General features: G+C 43.3%; 1 protein-coding gene across 6 annotated transcripts in view; it reads right to left on the bottom strand.

Moving 5' to 3' along the window:
- The window catches only part of ppargc1a (peroxisome proliferator-activated receptor gamma, coactivator 1 alpha), a 45,729-nt gene that overhangs the window by 3,026 nt on the left and 27,458 nt on the right, over positions 1-15,245 (bottom strand). For 4 of the 6 annotated variants that reach the window (XM_054752458.1, XM_054752460.1, XM_054752459.1 and 1 more), the window contains 5 exons: positions 10,777-11,803; positions 7,871-7,963; positions 6,988-7,108; positions 4,810-4,931; positions 3,533-3,684 (listed from right to left, as the gene is read on the bottom strand). In XM_054752458.1, the coding sequence (XP_054608433.1) occupies positions 3,533-3,684; positions 4,810-4,931; positions 6,988-7,108; positions 7,871-7,963; positions 10,777-11,803 (1,515 nt within the window). Of the gene's footprint in view, positions 1-3,532; positions 3,685-4,805; positions 4,932-6,987; positions 7,109-7,870; positions 7,964-10,776; positions 11,804-15,245 lie in introns of those variants that run through there. The other 2 variants (XM_054752461.1, XM_054752463.1) reach the window with 2 other exon arrangements.

The raw sequence follows: 15,245 nt of genomic DNA, 5'->3' as shown, positions 1-15,245 counted from the left end.
TCCATGACAGTTTATGTGTGTGCACAGAAAAACAAAAGAACGGTGAGGCACTTGTTAATCACACTGAAAATTTGAGCCACACGTGTAAAAATGTCGTGACGTAAAACTCGTTTATTTACTCACACATAGTGAAAATCGAGCATTCATAAAATAATAATAAGTAAATAAATTAGAGCATTTCCATTAGGTTTTAGACGAGTATCCGTTACGGATAATGCATTTTTGCAGAGTACGAGCATGAAATGAGTACAGCTCGGCATTATCCGTAATCGTGATGAAGGAAAATCCTCATTGGTTAACTATTTATGGATGCATTCTTCACGCTCTGTGTTTTGCCAGTCACACACAGCGACCGCCCCTCCCTAGACAGACTCCCTGCAGCCAGAGAGAGGAGCCATGCCTTGTTTCGTTATGCATTTGACAAGACAGAGCTGTAAACAGCTCGTGTCACTGTTATTTTCGTCTGCTTGCTTCTAATTTGGCTGGTGATATAAAGTCAGTTGGAAAACTTTGCTTGTAGTACTGAAAGCAGTGCTTTTGAGAAAACTACAGTGAACAAGACTGACACATTTCCCTGTTTGCCATCACTGGATGTTTGCATGAATCACCAACTTCACACAAATCATAAAAAATAATTCACTAATAGTCTTACAGATCACTTACACACATACACAGTACACATACAGCTGAATAATAAACAATAAATATAGCAATTCTGATCAATCCATGTTAATTACAGACTTAAAATAATGGACCAATTTAAGCCCCACCCATTTCTGGTAAAACCACGCCCACTTACAGTGTATACCCCCCCGTACAGATACGGATACAGAAAATTTTGATGACTGAATAGGTACAGACAGGTTTTTCTTCATAAACTGAAACAGAACAAGTGTTACCACGAGGGTTGCGGGTACGCTGGAGCCTATACCAACTATCTTCAGGCAAAAGGCGGGTACACTCTGGACTGGTCGCCAGCCAATCGCAGGGCACATATAGACAAACAGCCATTCCCGCTCACATTCATACCTATGGACAATTTAGTCTCTCCAATTAACCTAACATGCATGTTTTTGGAATGTGGAAGTAAGCCAGAGTACCGGAGAGAACCCATTGGGAGAACATTCAAACTCCACACAGAGATGTTCCAATGGAGATACGAACCCACGATTTCCTGACTGTGAGGCCAACATGCTAACCACCAGGCCACCGTGTGTAACCCACAACCCTAATGAGGACAAGTGGCACAGAAAATGAATGAATGAATCAGAGAGTAATTTTTGAATTGTGACATGTTCTGAATAAACGTAACACAATTTTCTATTTTTACATAATGACTAACAATTAACAGTTAATAAAAATTAATCGATGCTTCATTGATTATTATTGTGGCATCCCATTGGCCTACAAGACAGAACTCGACCTAGCCACAAACGACAAATGCAGCACCTTCTGTGCATCTGCAAAACAGCTTAAAAATGTACTCTTTTTAGGAATGAGCTACAAACTTGAAGACAAATTTGAATTTTACTTCTTCGGACAGCAAAGTAGTGTAAATTCCACATAACAACATACTTCCTAACTTTGAAAATGATGTTTTAAGATAGCAGCAAAGCAACAGATTGTGATGCATTAAAAAAAGGTCTATTTTTATACTGATACGAGTCTCTTCCTGTCTTCTTGTGTCTCATACGTCCTATTTCTCCTGATCCGGCTGATAAAACAGAGTCTATCTTATCTCTGCCAACAGACAGCTCCAACAAATGGAGGCCTCAGAGGGACCCCGGACGGCAGCACACTGAGAAATGGGACTGACCATGGCAGCCTGGGAGATAGTAGGCGTGACCTGCGCTAATGCAATGGCTGACGGCTGCATTGTGTCATGCTGCGCACCTTGAGGGGATGACCAATAACCCCCTGCTCTACTTAAAACAAATGGATAGTGTGCTTGGCAAACAACAGCAACAACCAGAAAAGTAGACTCGGAGACAACACTGTTAGAAGAACCTTAGCTAGCTCAGTGACAAACTCACTGAAAACTACAAATGGGTGGTTAGAGACCACAACCATGTATCCCACTGGGAATCATCCAAGTAATATAGAAAATAATAGATAAGATCCTGAGGGTTATGGAATAAAAAATTCAAGAGGTAGACTCAAAAAAATGTCACCGGCCCTGAGCCAGAAGATCCGATTGGCTGTCTGTCAAGACACAAAACGATCCCCGACCCAAATGAAAGTTCTATGAGAGAAGGGCTCATCTCCTTCAATGCCACAAAATTGCCCGTTTGGAATATGCACGAAAGCACCAGAAATGGGACACTGAAGGGTGGAAGAAGGTTTTATTCTCTGACGAGAAAAATGTAACCTTGACAGTCGTGACATTGCTGGCATGACAAGGAGATCTCACTTGAGATGTTTTCCACACGACACAGTGGAGGGGGCATCATCATGATCTGGGGTGCTTTTTCCTTCAATGGAACAATGGAGCTTTAGGTTGTGCAGGGGCGTCAAATGGCAGTTGGCCATGTGGAGATGCTGCAGGGGGCATCCCTCATGACTGAAGGCCCTCATCAGTGTGGTAATGACTGGCTTTTTCAACAGGACAACACTGTAGTTCACAATGCCCGCCTGACAAAGAACTTCTTCGAGAGGGACTATCTTTGGGACCATCCTGTGTTTTGACATTTGGGGATGGATAGCAAAGGGAAGTTTAGAAAAATAGACATCAGATCCAAATAGTGGATGCCCTCCGTGAATGCCATCTTCACCACCTGTAGCAACATTCCCACAAGCCTCCTGGAAACACTGGCATCAAGAATGAACAAACCAATTTTTGAGGTTGATTAAAAAGACTGGCACGGCTACTCATTACTGAGTTCTTTTTTGAACATTTTATTTCTCTTTTAGGGGGGTTTCGGGTTTTTTTGAGATATGGTCTTAAATTTTTGATCAGCTGATGACCAGCCTATTTCAGTTTATGGCTTGTTTGCAAGAGATTGCTTACTCTAAATGTTTTGTGTCTAACTCCCATTTCTTCGTTTCGCTTTCTGAGGCTCTACTTAGAACCTCCTTAAGATCCAACACAACAAAATGTAAATCACTGAAATTTTTGGTCTTCACATTTTGATCAGGAGCGTAAGAGCCCTCTACTGTTTTTGGGACCTACTGCAAAAACACATGTCAATAATCTTTTATATGAGAGGAGTGCTCTGCTGCTTTTAAGAAACATTTCCACAAATGAATGAAATACTGTATCTGGTACTTGTTGGTACCTGTTGCATCTACTGCCATGGAAGCTCTCAAATTCACCTCTGAACTCCATGGATACCCAGTGGACACGTCCATGTTACAAACAACAGAGAAGATAAGTCTTGCTTTTATCAGCGTCACTTAGCCTACTTCCTCTGTATTTCCTCTTTTTACAGCCATGCCAACATATAACAACGCTGCCTGCAGGGATACGGAATTGTGAGTGTGTGTGGGGGAGTGGGGTGGGGGGTGTCTTAGTCAACAACAAAGCTGTACTTACCCAAGTCGGTGTAATGGGATTTGCCCAACTGCTTTTGCCCGCCAAAGCACAGCTCGAGGCGGGGCTCGTCGGACCGGCGCAAGGTGTGTCCATTGTCAAGGGCGGTGAGGGCATCACACGTGTAGCGGTATGTGATGAAGCCGAAATTGTCCCTGGGTGAGGAGAAGCATGGGAAAACGTTTAGTTTCGCAATTTTGATTCAAATATGATCAAGTTTTGTCTATTTGTACACTAAAGACAATCACTGCACATCTCTCTCTTCATAATATCGCATCGACTCAAATATAAGACAACAGGAAAAACATTACACCAGTCAAAATGCAATATTTTGTTTTTAAATGGAAGGAAAACATTTAATTTCACAGTGTTCACTCAAATATAAGACATCCTTGTTTATTTCTATGCAAAAGACAATCAATACTGTACAAGTGTCTCTCGTAATATCATATTGACCCGAATATAAAAATGTGACCAGCCTCTTTACACATCATTACAAGTCAAAATACAATATTGCAATGGACCCACAAATATGACACAACTTGTTTTTTCTGACTTTTTTCCTAAAAAACAAATACATGTCTTATATTCGGTTCAATCAGTGGTGTGCAGTCAGGGACAGTAAGGCCTTCTCTGCTGGCCTCACCATTACCAGAAACACTGACCTACATTTCAAACTTCAATTGTAGAATTAGTTAGCAGCGTGTTTCTTGGCTGCAGTGCTTCTAGTAGTGTATGTGTATGTTAGATTTTTTTTGTCCAATTAGATTTCAGCTTCTATGTGTTGTCACATGCACACTATTAGCAACGGGGCGTTTTTTTGCAGCCAATCAGACTTCTGACTGGACTTCTGATTCACCTCAAAGCCAGCTTTGAGCGCCAACTTTAGAAGCACCGATGTACAGCCAATCAACTGTGGAAATGAGTCACTAACTTGAAGGTACTAGCAGTAATGTAAGTCAAGTGTATTGGTGACTATGTATCGGAAGTGGACTTACATTGGTAAAATATTGTAGTCGTGGCAATCTCATAGTAGTCTCTGAATGTGTTGGAGTCCCCCCCCTCTAAATGCTTGTACGTGCATCGCCAGCGACACTCTACATGGGCAATCTTGGTTCAAAACCCTGCTGTAGCACATATTTACTATTACGTAGTATTGTAGTGGTTTTTCATACTGGCTCTCATTCTGGCCGGCCCACTGAAGGCGCAGTTACCAATTGCATGGCCCACCACTGGGGTCATCCAGTATAGCATTTTTGTATTCCTAATGTCTTCCTTACCCATCGTCTCTCAAGTTGATGACACATTCTTCGATCTCGCCAAAGAACTCAAAGCGGCGCTTCAGCTCGGCGCGGGTGCAGTCGGACCTGAGTCGTCTCACGTACACCACCCGTCTCTCGTCCTGCTCGTTGAAAAAGAAAAAGACACCCGATTAAAACGGCAGCCATTTTTTGTCCTTCTAATGGACTCGCCCGCATCACTACCCGCGGACGTCTTCTGTGATTGGTCAGCCTGCTTGGCGTAATCTGATGGAGGAAAGTGCCTCCAGTCTGCCGCGCGGCGCTACAATCCCTCTTCCTCTTGGGACAACACGTCAACCACGGGGGAGACTGATTTTTATCAAATGATGCGATGTCTTCCTCCCAGTCTAAAAATAAAGCTCGGCAGTGACTCAGCGGCACATGCAGTTGACTTACTTCTCTGACATACGCCTTGGACACTTATCTGAATCTTAGCCCTTTTGAGGGGTGAAAAAAACACAACCAGATTTTCTTCAACATCAAAAGGACAAAGCGGAATAATTAAGCGGCATCCGCTTATCATTTTTTTACACAGTACATGCCTAGGGGCACATTATTTATTTATTCCAGATGGTGAGTGGCGTCTTGACGGTACTGCTGACATATGTAAATGAGGTGTCACCTATGACCCCCCCCACAGAAAAATCCAAATTAACAACTGATTTTTTTACACTCTGCTTTTCATGCTTCTGTTTTCTAGGGCCTTCTGCAAAAAGAGATCCTCAGAACATAACAATGGTGCGTTCAAAGACTGTCAAACAAAGTGAGAAAGCTCGCCGCTCTCCAAAAAACAATGAAAGAAAACAATATGAAGAAAACAAGCAAAAACTGGTGGATTTCTAACTGTATACTATTTTTTAAATAAAATAATAACCCCTACTTCCAAAATTGGTATGCATGTACATAAAATATGATGTAGCTATTTACTAAATTATTTTTTTCTAAAGCGTCTTGTTTGTTATCATTGCGCCTGAAAGTTTTCCGTGGTCCGGTTCGGCGCCAGTCACGAATCAGTACCGTTGGGGACCCCTGCTCTATTTGACAGAAGCGCTCCACTGTTTTTAAGGACCTATTGCAAAAATGCTTGTCAAACATTCTCTATTGTAGGGCTCCCCAAACACCGGGCAGGGCTGAACCGGGCCGTGGAAAACTTTCAGGCGCTATAAATGATTACAAAAAAACACATTTTGGTAAAAAAGATGTGTCAGTAACGTCATCAAATTCATCCAGTCAAAAACGTTTGGGGACCACTGCTCTATTGAACAGGAGTGCTGTGCTGTTTTTAACGACCTATTGCAAAAAAAAAAATAAATAAAACGCTCATCAAAGATCCTCTATACGAGAGGAGCGCTATGCTGTTTTTAAGGAACAGTTGCAGAAACGCTGGTCAAACATCCTCTGTAGGACAGAGAGCTGTGCTGTTTTGAAAAGTGAAAGTGAAAGATCCACTATATGCCAGCACCTCTGCGCTTTGTAAGTATGCAAATGAGGTGCCACCTATGCCCCCTGGTAAAAAAAATCCAAACTAATGGCAGATTTTTATCCTCTCCTTTTCAAGCCGCTGTCCACCGTGGTGGACAAGGAAATGCTGAACGAGGACTTTAGTTGCTGACAACCGATAAATAGGCAAAATTTTCTTTGACGGCCCCCCTGAGGGCTGTCTGTGTGTCGGAGAGAGAGAGGCAGCCAGACGGAGATGATTCCACCTGTCTCGCAAGTCTTTGCTTGACAGCGCTAGTGCTAATTGTTTGTCTCCGAGCTGGGGTAAGTTTGAATTAGGACTGAATCGTTGCATGTGGTCCTTATGTGGATGGGCTGGGTCGTAAAGAATGGCAGCATCAGCACCAACTAACAACCAACTGCTAAAAAAATCTGGTCAAACTTTCTCTACGTGACTTTCTGTTTCTCTGCTGTTTCTAAGGACGTACTGCAAAAACAGTAGTCAAAGATAATTTATATGACAAGAGTGCTCTGCTCTTTTTAAGACACTAGTCAAATATCCTCTGTTTGAGTTGTGACAGGAGCGTTATGCTGTTTTTAAGAATCAAAAAAACAAAAAACACCCAATCACACAGATGCTAATCTCCTCATATTTGAATTGGACACAGTTTTCCTTGTGTTTCTTAACCATCATGGCGAGAGAATAAAATTACTCACAATGGCTTTTTGGTGTTGCTTGTCTCTCTGCTCGGCTCTTTCAAACTCCCGCTTCTCATAGTCCCGGCGGTACTCCTCCCTCTTCAGCCGGTCATGCTGATAGTCCTCGTAGCTGTCGTACCTTGAGGATGGACGGAGACAACACAAGGATGTTTTTACAGTGAAGTCCTAAAGGGACCAGCATCTGTCAGCGAAACTTCACATGCCATTACGTTCTGCTTAGGAAGTACAACATCGACTGATGAATGACTCTCAGCCTTGTCGGGTGTCATTAGGACACATGAGTGCCAAATCAGCTGGGAGCGCCGAGACAGTGTCACTCTACTTTAACCCACCCTCACTATCCTACTCCCAAATGGTCGTGTCTGAACAACTTCATATTTGGTGCTGTTTTTATTGAATTTGAACCATAATGTGTCAAAAGTTAAAACACAATAAATATGTTTCCGATGTTTGTCAAGTAATCTACAGTATATGACAGGCACACAAAGGAGCTGCTTTTAAGGACCTACTGCAAAAACTCCATAAAGGATCATCAGGAGCACCCTGCTGTTTGTAAGGACCAACTTAATAAAAAACACAAGTAAAAGATGCCCTATGTGACAGGACAGCTACGCTGTTTTTAAGGACCTGCTACAAAAACGCTAGTCAAAGACCTTCTATGTGACAGCTGTGCTCTACTGTTTTTAAGGACCGACTACACAAATGTTAAAGATTTATGTTAGTTAAGATCCATTACATGACAAGTGCTCTGCTGTTTTTAGGAATCTGCTGTACAAATGTTAGTTACTCCCACCTTTTGAACTGAACCTTTGGCCCGGGGCCACCGGTTGAATATCTCGGTTTAGTACACTTTTGTGCATAAAATAAGTGAAACAATCACCTTGGCCTGAGACTGAGAGGAGACTGAGACTGAGGCCGGGGGCTCTTTTGGCTCCTGGAACGAAAACTGCTGAAGTCATTGCTGTGACGAGACCTGCGGGGGACATAAAGACAGCTGATGTTAAACTAGTCCCACCTTTTGTTGGAGACCAGTTATATATTCTAGCAGAATGTCACCTTCCTTTGACTATTCATGCATGTGCTGTTGGTGCTGGACTAACTGCGGGGCAAATAACGTCACGCTTCTTGATGCTTCATTATTGAAGCCTTGCTGAGGATGTGAATTATGGAAGAAGAGACGCTAAAGGAAAGACGGAGCGTTTCAAAGTGAGATGTTAAGAAAACACATTAAGCTTTCTGTTCCCATGGCTTCCCCTCAAACTTGAATCTGTGACCTCATATTTTTCAGGAAGCTTGTCGAGCCTGTGATTGAACGCTGTGAGACTATTATTGCATATATGTGAGCTAGTTAACTCTGAGCTGCAAGAAAAACAGATGAAACAGAATGAAAGTGACTCTGTGGAGTAAACTGACCTTTAAGTAATCTGCTAAACAAACCGCACTGAGGGCATAACTTCATTTCGTCCTAACTTCATCCTCTCTGTGACAGGAGTGCTCTGCTGTCATCAAGGACCTACTGCAAAAACACTAGTCAAAGATCCTCTATTTGGTGTTTTTTAAGAATCTACTACAAAACACTAGTCCATATAGGTCCTGTATATGACAGGGGGTCTCTGCTGTTTTTGAGGATCAAAAAGACTAGTCAGAGATCCTCCATATGAGAGGAGCGCTCTGGATTTACTTAGTCAAAGATCTCTATGGGACAGGAGAGTTCTGCTGTCTTCCTACTGTAAAATCTATAATCAAAGATCCTCTATATGACAGGAGCATTATGCTGCTGTTAAGAATCTACTGCAAATACACTAGTCAAAGATCCTCTGTGAAAGGAGGGCTCTGCCATTTTTGAGGACCTACTGTAAAAATGATAGTCAGAGATCCTCTATATGACAGGAGCGTTCTGCTCTTTTTAAGGACCTACTGCAAAAATGATAGTCAGAGATCCTCTATATGACAGGAGTGTTCTGCTCTTTTTAAGGACCTACTGCAAAAATGATAGTCAGAGATCCTCTATATGACAGGAGCGTTCTGCTCTTTTTAAGGACCTACTGCAAAAATGATAGTCAGAGATCCTCTATATGACAGGAGCGTTCTGCTCTTTTTAAGGACCTACTGCAAAAATGCTAGTCAGAGATCACCTACATAACAGGAGTGCTCTGCCATTTTTAAGCACCTACTGCAAAAACGCTAGTAAAAGATCATCTACATGAAAGGTTCATTATGCTGTTTTTAGAGACCTACTGCAAAAACACAAGTAAAGGATCCTCGACATGACAGAAGTGTTCTGCTGTTTTTAAGGCTCTACTGCAAAAGAAATCGTCAAAGATCCTCTAAATGACAGGAGCGCTCAGCTGTTTTTAAGGACCTACTGCAAAAGCGGTACTTAGTCATCTCCTATATGAACAGACCACTGCAGTTTTTAAGGACCTGCTGCAAAAACACAAGTGAAAGATCCTGTATGTGACTGGACCGCTCTGCTGTTTTTCAGGATCTACTGCAAAAACACTGGTCAAAGATCCTCTATATAAACAGCTCACTGCTGTGTTTAAAGACCTGCTGCAAAAACACTAGTCAAACACCCTCTATGTGACAGGAGCACTCGGCTGCTTTTCAATACCTACTATAAAAACCCGAGTCAGATGTTCCTTGCTTGCTGCTGACTAACTTCATTTACTACTCAGAGACCCTACAGAAGCCCTGTAGCACTGATCAAAGAGAACCATGGGAAATGAAGTTCTCACACTGATGACAGGAGTCTGCTTTGAAATGGGATTTAAGACGACATTCCCACAGCCTGGATTTGGCTTTCATCTCCTGGGATGTAAAGGGAAAAAAAAAAAAGGGAAGCGCGCCACAGAAAAACAACAGCTGCCGCTTAAAACAATAACCCCCTGCTTCAAACGAATAAAGGCAGTATCAGAGGGGACAGAATATTAGGAAGACACTCAAAAACAAAAAGCTTCCTTTCGAGAGATGAAACGTGTTCAAACAGTTACTCCCTTTTGTTGCTAGTGGCATTTTCTTCAGAGATAAGCACCTGATAACTTTGGTTGTTTGGATGTTCATTCAACATTATTTTTTATTATTTTACTAAAATACCGTATTGGCCCGAATACAAGACACTATTATTGACCCCCCCAAACAGTCTCAAACAGTCTTATATTTGTGGTTAAGAGGTTTAGATTTGTATTAATAAATAAAGATCCTCAATATGACAGGAACGCTGCGCTGTTTTTACAAATATAGGACAAAAATGCTAGTCAAAGATGGAGCAGGAGCGCTCTTCTGTTTTTTTACTTCACTCACACAAAAAGCTATGACCAGAAGAGATACAACCACAACACGAAGACCCACTCAAAATCTTGGTTGGCTCAGTATGGCAATTTTGTCTCTTTTTTATCTTAAAAAATGCATTTCCCACAAAGGGTCTTGAAAAGTGCGGGTTGGGGTGACGCATCTTATATTCAGGTGGTGTTATATTCCGCTTTTCATTCAGAATGGTCTTATTTATGTTATGGGTTGTCTAATATTTAAGATGGTGTTATATTCAGGGCCATCTTATAAACAAAGTGGTCTTACATTCAGGGTCAGCTTGATATCTGGGGTGGTTTTATATTCAGGGCTTCATATATTAAGTGTCTTCTATATTAGGGTCAATAAGGTACTGAGGTACTGGAGCAAAACATGAAGAAGTCAAGTGTCTCTAGTGTTGATCCACTCGGATCAGGACGATTTTACAAGACTAAGCTCAAGGTTCAGGCAGAGAAAGTGCACTGCGAGAAGACTTACCAGGAGGAAGGATGTCTATCTGGTGAGCTGGACAGCGAGCGCCTCCGGTAGCGCGAAAAAGAGCTGCGGGATCCGGAGCGAGACCGGGAACGGGAGTGCGAGTCGGCACCGCTCCTTCGAAAAGGTTCGCCGGGCGACAGCAGCAGGGAGGAGGGCGGCGGAGACGGGGTGCTTCGCGAGGGGGAGCAACTCAGTGGTGGAGAGCAGGAAGGGGAGCAGTCAAAGAGGAGGTCCAGAGGGGTGCCCTCCCACGGGTAAAGGAACCGACTCTCCCGGTCCTCGCTCAGATCCATCTCATCATGGAAGGACAGAAGCCCTGAACCAGGTAGCCTCTGGGAATCCGCATCCTCAAGAGACTGCGGTGACGCAATCGTCTCCGCCTCACCGGGACTGGACAGAGCTTTCAAGGGGTGTCCAAAGTGCTTGTTGAGTTCCGCTCGGATTTCCAGGTCGTACAGGAACTTTCGGCTGACAGTTGGGGTTGAGGACTCCTTCCCTAACCTCTGGACATCTTCTCCAACAGGGGAGACCAAACTTAAAGAACCAGCTGATAAAGAGGGTGGAGGCATGCCTGAGTCCTTAAATCCAAAACCCCCCATAGGCACAGAAACAGCAGGGCTACATGGCGTCTGATCCACCGTGGGGGCACCGGGGGCTGTGGTACCGTCCTTCTTGACGCTAGCCGACGCCTGGCAATAGTCATGGTCGCTGTGCCCACAGGAGGAACCCCGCTTGTGTCCACCGGCGACGCTGCGACGTTCCTCCCGTCCGCTCTCTGCCACTTGCTGCAGCGTGGCAGGGTAAGGGAGAATGGTGGAGGCTTTGCTCAACTGGGCGTACAGCTCAGTTTGTTCGGGACCCTTCCTGGCAGGGTCCCCGCCTGAGGCGCCGGGGCCCGACTCACCCAGCCTTGCTTTTTTGCACACCAAGGCTGAGGAGACACATGAAGACAACTTGGTTTTGAGCGATACTTTAAAAAGATTCTCTGGACTGTCTTTGTATGGGGGCGTGGTAGGTGGTGTCAGACCTGGAAAGAGGATGGAGAGACATGGAATAAGAAGTCAATAAAATAAAAGCAGGCCTCAAATATTCAAATATACCACATTCCTTCTCAAGACGGGTTTATGGAGAGGCCTGATTAAAATCCACATTTTCACTATGATTAATCCTGATCTCTCTTTTATTACAATCTTGACAGATTCATGTAATGCTTGATGGAACTTAATATGCTGGGGCTGTAACACGGATGGTTTGTCACCCCCACTTTACTCTGTGACCTTGGAAAGATCCCCTTTGGTAGGAAAAGCAACACAGGACAAACCTAGCGTATATAAGATCAAGAGTATTAAGACCTACTGCAAAAACACTAGTCAAAGATCCCGATAAGACTGCACTGCTGTTAATGCTAATGCTAGTCCAAAAATCCTTGATGTGACTGCAGCGCACTGCTGTTTTTAAGGAGACCCTCTATGACAGGAGTGCTCCAGTGTTTTTAATAATATGCTGCAAAAAGTTCCTCTATATAACTAAAGCACTCATGTTTTTTAAGAACCTAATGCAAAAAGATTCATCAAAGATCCTTATTTTTATGCCACTCCTAAATTTTGTGGTGGGGCTGACCTTTGACCCCTGACCAATCACCACAGAGCAGGCGTGGTCGGGGAGTAGGTTGAGGAATCCGAGCATATTGGTCAAGAGAAGAATGCAGATTTACTCTGTCCACAAGTTGAGATTTATGGAGTATTTTATACTATAGTGCCCAGTTGGGTTCCAATATAATTTTAAAAGAAGTGAAATGAGCAGGATAGGGCTCGTTTAAGGACATACTGAATGCATGTCAAAGATCCTCTATGTGACAAGAGTGTGCTGCTATTTTTGAGGACCTTCTGCAAAAACATACGTCAAAGATGTGACAAGACCACTTGAAAAAGCAAAGATCCTCTATATGACAATAGTGCTCTGGTGTTTCTAAGAATCTGCTGCAAAAATGCAAGTCAAAGATCCTCTATTTGACAGCAACACTTTTCTGTTTTTCAGGTCCTGCAGCAAAAATGTTAGTCAAAGATCCTCTTTGTGACAGGAGCACTCTACTGTTGTTAAGGACATACCTGGGGAAAAAAAACGCCTGTCCACGATCCTCTACACGACAACGAGTACAGTGTTGTTTTTGAAATCTTCTGCAAAATGCCAACCTCTAAATCAGGGTTGTCCAAAGCGCGGCCTGGGGGCCATTTGGGGGCTCATGGCTTGTTTGGAAGCACAATGTAGAAATAAAATTAAACATAAAACACCCCAACAAAAATGAGAAAAATAGAGCAAAAAGGCAGAATGTGAATACAAAAGGCTGAAATGTTGATACTAATAACTATATATTCATTCATCCATCCATTTTCTATGCTGCTTCTCCTCATTAGGGACGCGGGGGCAGGCTGGAGCCTATCCCAGCTGACTTCGGGCGACAGGCGGGGTACACCCCGGACCGGTCGACAGCCAATCGCAGGGCACATATAGACAAACAACTATTCACACTCACATTCATACCTATGGACAATTTAGAGTCGCCAATTAACCTAACACGCATGTTTTTGGAATGTAGGAGGAAACCGGAATACCCGGAGAAAACCCACACACGCACGGGGAGAACATGTAAACTCCACACAGAGATGCCCAAGGGAGAATCAAACCCATTTTTCTTAGCCTTTTTATAAAAATTAAAAATATATATAACAATATCAAAGTGGTCCTGTTCATCTTTTGATTTTTCAGTGTGCTGCCCTTAGTGGAAAAAGTTTGGACACCCCTGCTCTAAGTATTAGTCTCTCCTAATTTTTAAAGTGAGCTGCTTTAAGTCGTTCTGAGTGATCAGCTTCCCTCTTTGCACGAGTTTATGTATGACCATCACAAGGTCAACAGGGTGTCCTTTAGCCTCGTGTATCTCAGGTAAGTTCCAGTTTTAGCTATTTATTTACCAGCTGTGGAAATGACACACTGTGTGTGAACCTTGTACTGTCAGGGACTGAAATTTGTTACAAATCTCTAAAGCCTAAGAGCATACCAAACTTATCTTACTCTTTGTTTAACCATTTTGTTGCCTCATCATCCTGTTAATATCTCTAATGCTTTCAAGTTGGACTAGCTTCAATTTGGGATTGAATATTAGCTGGAAAGTCGTTAGCCCAGGACAGGGCTATTAGAACCCCCCACGGTGAAAGTAGTTCAAGGTGAAAGTGGTAATGATAAGAGTAAAATTCCACTACGATGGTGTAACTGATAAACATGAGGGCGTTCCTCCCTTTCGTCAGCACGGATGGAAGTTTCCATGAATCCAGCTTGATGATGAAATCACTTTCTCTGAGTCATCGCACGTCGCTTTTTGTGATAGATGACTGTTAAAAACCTTTGCTTTACTTCTTCTATTGTTCTCCCCCCAGCGGCGACATGATTAGCGTCCATCCATCACGCCCGAGTTTGACTAAGGGACACACATTTATCTAATTCTGATTTATTTTGCCCTCGCTCGCTAATGGCTTCTAGTTTATGACCCGACGTGCGTTTTTGTTTTTCGGGACAGATGGTGCTGAATGGAGCTTCTTCAGGCATTTGCTGGGCATCATTTATATACAGTTTACTGGTGTCTTCACTTGCATGACATCAGGTATTCACAACACAGCCTGGCTTATTTATTCCATCCGAGCCGCCGCCACCGACGCCGGATTTGAAGCTAAGAGCTGTCATTTGGTGCAATTCAGGAGCGAGCAAGAAATGGTGTGCGTTACACGAAAGGTAAAGAAGAGGGGAAGAGCGTAGGTGTGTCGGAGTGACATAGCGGAGGTACTCCGGTTTGTTCTGTTCAAAATCCAAGCAAGGGAAGGAGAGTAATAGTGACGGTGTGTGAGTGCATTAACAATGCTATAAAGTGGGCTCATCTCAGGACTTGCCATATAACTGCCATCTGCCTGCTTGTAAATCTGCAAAGAGGAGGTGGAGGCCGTGAGCAGGAGGACATCTGAGAGGAATGACAATCTATTTGCCTCTTGTTCAAGTGCGAGTCAACTGGTGGCACACGGGCCAAATCCTGCCCGTCAAAGATATCAAAGTGACCCGCAAGTTCAGTCCACATTATTGCAGCAGATTCCTAAAAAGAGAGAGCAATTTCGAGGATCTTTGACTGGCCTTTTTGCAGTAGGTCCTCAAAAACAGCAGTAGGTTGTTAAAAACAGCTGAGCACTCTTGTCCAATAAAGAATGTTGGACTCGTGTTTTTGCAGTAGGTTCTCAAAAACAGCAGTGCGCTCCTGTCACACTTTGGCTAGTGTTTCTGCAGGAGGTCCTTACAAACAGCAGTCTCCTGTCAGATAGAAGATCTTTGACTAGCGTTTTTGCTGGATAAAGGTCTTATCAAAGAGGATATTTGTTGTTTTTGCAGTATGCTGTCATTCCTGTAACATAGAAGATCTTTTGTGTTTTTGC

The sequence above is a fragment of the Dunckerocampus dactyliophorus genome, chromosome 15 (genome assembly GCF_027744805.1).
Source record: "Dunckerocampus dactyliophorus isolate RoL2022-P2 chromosome 15, RoL_Ddac_1.1, whole genome shotgun sequence".
Taxonomy (NCBI): Eukaryota; Metazoa; Chordata; class Actinopteri; order Syngnathiformes; family Syngnathidae; genus Dunckerocampus; species Dunckerocampus dactyliophorus.
This window is presented reverse-complemented; position numbering and strand designations above follow the sequence as displayed.